We start from the raw sequence: 6,567 nt of genomic DNA on the forward strand, positions 1-6,567 counted from the left end.
TTACTGTTGTGAAAATGGCTGTTTGTTTGCATGTACCATTATACACAATGGAGAAAAATGTTTCAAATTTAGTATCATAAACCTTAATTTGCTTTTTTTTCTTGTGTCTTAATTCACTTAATTATTTTTGTTCTCTGCTGAATTATAGTAACTCTTACAACAAGCTTCCTAAACACAGTATATCTCTATTTGAATTGTCAAGGTGTTGGCTGTTTAAACAGCTTAGAAGGTATTACTTTCATTCTGAACAACTACAAAAGGGAAGCAAAATCTTTGTCTAAGCAGAAATATCCCTAGGAATCTATGTAAATCAAAGATGTCATAATCCCATGATGCAGAAATGAATGTCCCAGGGATGTTAGTATGAAGTACTATTACCTGTATCAAGATGCATCATCACATAGAGGAACCTAGAATCTCAACTGGCCACACCTCCAAATGAATGAGAGCAGCCATTTTATGAGACTTCAGTGCTACCCAGGGGCTGCTGGCAGGCTGCCAACAGAGCCCTCAGTTGCACAGAGTTTAGATCCCTTTGATGGGAATAAAAATACGTGTTTGTCATCACTTATTGTTGGAGAATTGTAGTATGGCATTTATGATTTATTAGTAGGTTCTGAGTTTATTCTGTTTGCCTCACAGACAGCATACATATATATTGCTATATTATTTTAATTTCCTTTTAATAAGCAGATAAAAAGATTTCTTTCCTTGTATAAACCATTTCAGTCTCCTATTTCAACCTCTAACCTGGTTAAGTAATTTACCATGGAAATGTTTGGCGTTTTTTTTCAGAAATATGTTTAATTGCTTCCTTGCTTTGTCTCTGTTTTATCCAGAAGCAGAAACCCTCTCTGGATTCTGGCCTTTTGGCTAGGCTGGATTTTTTTGTGTTGTTTTTATTTTTGTTTTGTTTTGTTTTTAACTGGAAAATAGGTCAGTCAAGATGATATTCTGCATACATCACACTCAATAACTAACTGTAAATACACATATATGTGGAAATGGGCACAAACATTGTGTATGCACAGACAAAAATAATGAATATAACCTCTGCTTTCTTCCCTTCATTACTTTTTAAGCATATTTTTAAAGATTTACATCCAAAAGGAATTTAACATATATATATATATATGTATGTATGTATGGGTTTGGGTTTTCTCCTTACCTTCATTGCATTCCCCATAATAAGTTTTCTGTACTGAGCTCCGGTACATGTGTCTCTCATTACAAATGAAAACTATCTTACTGTAACACTCAGACCAGTGGGTTTGAAAGTACTGCAGAGGCAGAGCGCTCATTCCTAAGGCAGGAAAGACTCTTGGTTACATCAAAGCCACTTTTCTTTTTTACCCCAGTGGCTTTGATAGTCTTTCTGACTCTTTGAATGAGGAGGGTGGTAAAACATGACATGAGATCGTGGAGGAGGGGAAGGGAAAGAGGGCATTCTTGGGCTTCTCATAAAACCTAAAAGGGCCCCAGGGCAGAAAGAGGGCTTGAAAATGACACCATAAGGTTCTTGAGAAGACTAATAAGACATTTTCCCTGAAATCAAGAAAATAGACGTCTTAACAAACAGTTCACAACTCCACTGTTGTTTGTAAGAGGAGAGAAAGAAACAAAAGCAGATGCAAATGAGAAGTACCACAGCTTAGTTGGAAAGAAGTTGATTACATTTTGCCTGAAACTGTTTTCCTTTCTTTGGGCAGAAGCAGAGTTGACAAGAAAGTTTTACTATGTAGCTTCATAAGGGAATATCTGAAAGCATGTATTCCAGTTAATCCATCTTGTTTTAAAGAATACTTTTTTCTTTCCCTTGTCTTTCTGTTGGGTAAACCATGCAAATGAATACCTGCAATAAGTCTGATAATAAAGGGGTTTCCTTCACTGTCCACAAAAATTTGGGGTAATCTTGCAGTAAGAGTCTTGGGAAAGATGAGAAAAAAACAATTTCCTACTCTAGTCAGCATCCTGACTCAGTGTCCTAGAAGCTTGGTAAGGTACAGGTAACATCTTTGAAACTCTCCCTGCTACTTCCCATATTATGATTTGGTTTCTGGCACTGTGCTAGAAACTCTTAGGAGGAGGTAAAGAAGAAATTTTCTTTCTGTTGCTCCATGGAATCTGAGATCACACAAAGTTCTCCAGACTGGAGAAACCTTTCTTTCTGCCTTGAGAGCAGCATAGAAAATCTCTCTCTATATGTATATATTCTGTATATATGTAAAAATATAGATGTCATATCTGTGTATGGTCTCTATATGTATTATAATATTGATAAAGATAATATATCAAATTTCCACACTTGATATATTTATCCAGAGCCAGTATGTACAGTGCTTTCTTACATACACCTTGTTATATGAAATGCAAATAGGGTAACCTGTGGCTTAAAATACTGAAATTTTGCATTTGATAATATTTTTCATTTTAACTACAAATTGCTTTAAGGAACTTTATATATGCTAAAATTTTAAAACTTCATCATATTTAAAGAATTACAGTCCTCTTTTTTGTTTTGTTCCAATCAGAATAGAAGGCATTTTGTGAATAAGCCTCTTAACTACTGTTTTGATATAGCTCAGTGCTTTTCTTTTTTTCTTTTTAACCAGTATTATACCTTTCTATAGAGATACTAACACATTCTCAGATAATAAAACTGCAAGGGATTAAGGAAAGGAAAATAGTACCTTTTCAGTGGTTAGAAAGGCCATTAAAATTACATAAATAGCTAATGTAGAAGAATGTTCAAATATTCTAAATATTCTGAAAAGTGGCAGTAGATGATGAAGATTTTTTTTAGAGTTTGAGCTGCAAAATATACTATTAAGTCATTTTTTTTAGAATTGAAAGAAACTAACTCCTCTTTGAATAGGTGATTACTAATATTATCTCCAGATAGCCAGTTCCCGATCTTTTCAGGAAGCATTGTTAAAATGACAAATAGTGCCCAATCTGTCTTAGTATTCTCAGTGGCCTTTAATACTGCAGGAAATAAACTGAGGTCTATAACGTGAAGATAAGGAAAAATCCAGCTGTTTGCATTCAGTTCATAAACAGTAGGAGGAAGTTCACCCATCCTGAATGTTTGTTTCTTGCCAGATTAATGCCATTTTTCAGCTGGGAAAATAAAATAATGTAGATTTTTGGCAAGGAGTCAAGGGTTTTTTTCCATTTAGGCATGTTTAGTAACAACATTGGATTGCACCTGAATGATCAAATACCAGCTCTTTGCAGAAAACTACATCTGGTTACACCTGTTTTCTCTTGGCAAAGCTGCTGTTCTTTCATCCAGTTTCCTTCTTCTGAAGTACAGCAGTAGGCTATGTGACATTAAAGAAGGTCAGTTCTCATTTCTGGCTAGCATAGCATTGCAATTCTTTTCAGTAGACTTCCCATCTTGAAGAGGTTGTGATGCTTTAAGGTCCTGGCCCTGAGGATTCCAACTCCAGTTGGGTTTTCAGTGAATGAACAAATCAGCTGGACTCTAGTCTGTCAAATATCATATTCTCTGGAATTCCTTTATTTTTTGTAGTAATGGAAGAAAATAAAATCCCAGATTATTGAATTAAAAAAAACCACCCCGATGTTAGATTTTCTAGAGAGAGTAAAGAAACAAAATCTGTAAAGAAGATTTGAAAGACCTATAACTGAAGCCTATTCCTTACACGTTTTTAATTTTTTAATTACAAAATAATTTGATACCAGTAGTTTCGGTCATGGTGTGTTGATGACATGATTTGATCCAATATGACCATGAATAATTGCAATTTTCTTCCTCAGGCTTCACATATTTCTACAAAGGAAAAGAGTACTGGAAATTCAATAACCAGATGCTCAGGGTGGAACCTGGCTATCCCAGATCCATCCTCAAGGATTTTATGGGTTGTGATGGACCAACAGATCGAGATAAAGACCGACACAGCCCTCAAGATGACGTTGACATTGTCATCAAACTGGACAACACAGCCAGCACTGTGAAAGCCATAGCCATCGTCATTCCCTGCATCCTGGCCTTGTGCCTCCTTGTCTTGGTTTACACTGTGTTCCAGTTCAAAAGGAAAGGAACACCCCGCCACATACTGTACTGCAAACGCTCTATGCAAGAGTGGGTGTGATGTAGGGTTTTGGTTTTTTTCTTTCCCTCCCAGGAGTTTGTGGTAACTTGAGATTCAACACAAGAGCTGTTATGCAGTTTCCTAGCTAGGAGCGGGCATCTGTCAGTCTGAAACAAAGCTGATCTTTAAAACCCAGGGGGTTGCCTGTCCTGCGCATGAGTGGCGATTCGCTCGGCTGGGAAGCTTCCATGATACACAGTATCTGCTGTTTCTTCAGTCCTTTGTCTTTCTTTGTCATTCGATTCTAGGCCTTTCCTCTGCACGCTGAATGCCCTATAAACTATCAGGATTAACTAACCAAGAGGAAAAAAAAAATCTCCAATGTTTCTACATTTTTCCAGTAAGGCCTGTTCCCCTTTGAAAAATTTTTTGCTGAAAGTAAATTTTTTTAGATAAACACAACAACCCACAGTGGAACTTTCAGGAAAGTGAGAAGACCCAAAACAGCTTTGTCTCCAAAGAGGATTGCTTTCTGTCTGCTATGGATAAAGTCCTATACTCCTACCTCCAGTTTTGTCAGGTGGGAGACTTGGATGACACGCAGGACTTCAGACTGTTCGGACAGCCATTTTCCAACAAACAAGGGGCCAAAATATCTGCAATATAGTAACAGCCTTAATAATACATTCATTTTGTGTTTTTTACAGCTGCTCTGGGCTACGTCCTCAATGTTTTAAACTCATTTATATTCATTACTATATTCAAGCAGAACCTCTTTATTGGTTTGTTTGATTTTTGGTTGGTTTTCCTGCATAATCTTTCCCAAGCTGTACCAAGCCAACTGCCCCAGGCCTTTCATAGGTCTGTCAAGAGCACTCATTCCAAAGCATGGTAAAAAGCAGTGTGTCTCTGAAGTGGATTTCAATGAACTAAAGCAACAGTCATGCTATAGAGAAACTTGACGTTGGTATTACATTGGTGGTATAACCCTTTGAGAACTATTGCATCCCTTTTCAGAGTCTGGTGGATGTTAATCTTGGTTGTCATTAAATCACAGGACTGTGTTTGGGTAATACAGGTTTTAAAAGAAAATCAGTTTTTCAAAACAGATTTCCTGTGACTGCAAGTGAGTGTTTTTAATTATTTGCATTATTGATAGAAAAGCATTTGTAGCATAAATAGAAAACAAAATATATTTACCAGCTACTTTCTGGTTAAAGGAACCAAACCTATTTTAATAACTTCTACCACTTACCAAGAATTTTTCTGAACAGGCGACAGTTTTATAGCTTAGCCTCTTATCTTAAGCATCTTGAACTTCTCTTTTAAACTATGTTGCATGATAATTCAATTTGCCTCTGCAGAGGTAGAGTTACGGTTTCAAAGGAAAGCTAAAACAATGATTCTGATGTTGCATGAGTATCCTCCGGTGTGTTACCCCTCTGCATGTTCTCCATAGTTCTCAAAGGGTTAGTCAAATTTCTGGCCTTCAGCCGAACATGATATCACTGACAGAGCCAAGGGACCACCAAAGCATTTTGTCATTCTGTGTAATTTGTGCTAACAGCAGTATTGTCATTTTCATGTGACCTGCAGAGCAGGTTTGTATCAATATTTTTTTCCTAGAGAAAAGTCAGCAACTGACAGACCTCTTTATTGATTTTAGGAGCTGCTTCTTGCAGTGATAGGCTTTACAGTCACTAGGCTGTGAACTTATTAAAGATGGTCAGAATGATGCACCCCAAAAGTCAGACACCTGGTTTTTTATGAAAGCCAGGATACGAGGGGAGTAGCTTTTGCAACAATGAACAGCTTGCCTTGAACTTGATTATTGACCTGTTGACTGTCATTACCAAGTTAAACATTGTCTTCTGTGAACAGCTTCACTGTCTGAATTTCCTTAAAGTGTACTGTCCTATGTCTTTGATCTTTGACCTTTAACTTGCAAACTGGCACAAACTGAAAGGAATCTGGTGTTGCAAATGAACTAAGATGAGTTTTATTTCTTAAAAGGCCAGACATACATAATCCAAAATTTGAGAAAAAAACGTTGAAGTGTTTTCATAGAAAAGAACTGACATAAACTAAACTATTTATGATAGATCTGTAGAAGGGTATTTGGCTATGTATACATGCACACTCTAAAAATGAAATACAGTAGAAGGTAATTTTTATTTAACTTGAATACAATTTTCAGTATAAAATTATCATTTCTACAAATAGCTAGTTATTAATGAAAAGGTTATAGGAAAGTATTAAAATACTTGAAATGGCCAGTATTGGCTTTTACATAAAATGAGACTTTTATACTACATTCAACCAATTTCTTACTGATTTCTTAATCCACATAACTGGATCACTTTTTAGAGAGTGTAGGTATATATACATATATATTATGGTTATTATTACTTTGGTAATGGATAGCTTGACTGCCTTGAATTTATATTTATATTGAGCATAGCATGAAAAATAGTATGCCTTTTTGTTCAAGTACATGATTTTATATTGA

General features: G+C 36.0%; 1 protein-coding gene across 1 annotated transcript in view; it reads left to right on the forward strand.

Annotated features, from left to right (window-relative positions):
• MMP16 (matrix metallopeptidase 16) overlaps positions 1 to 6,294 on the forward strand; it is a 183,436-nt gene extending 177,142 nt beyond the window's left edge. Inside the window, exon 10 of the mRNA XM_050892459.1 lies at positions 3,784 to 6,294. Within this exon, the coding sequence (XP_050748416.1) occupies positions 3,784 to 4,118 (335 nt within the window). The 3' untranslated portion in view covers positions 4,119 to 6,294. The remainder of the gene's footprint in view (positions 1 to 3,783) is intronic.
• Positions 6,295 to 6,567: the final 273 nt, after the last annotated feature.

Source organism: Gymnogyps californianus, chromosome 2 (assembly GCF_018139145.2).
Source record: "Gymnogyps californianus isolate 813 chromosome 2, ASM1813914v2, whole genome shotgun sequence".
NCBI classification, from domain to species: Eukaryota; Metazoa; Chordata; class Aves; order Accipitriformes; family Cathartidae; genus Gymnogyps; species Gymnogyps californianus.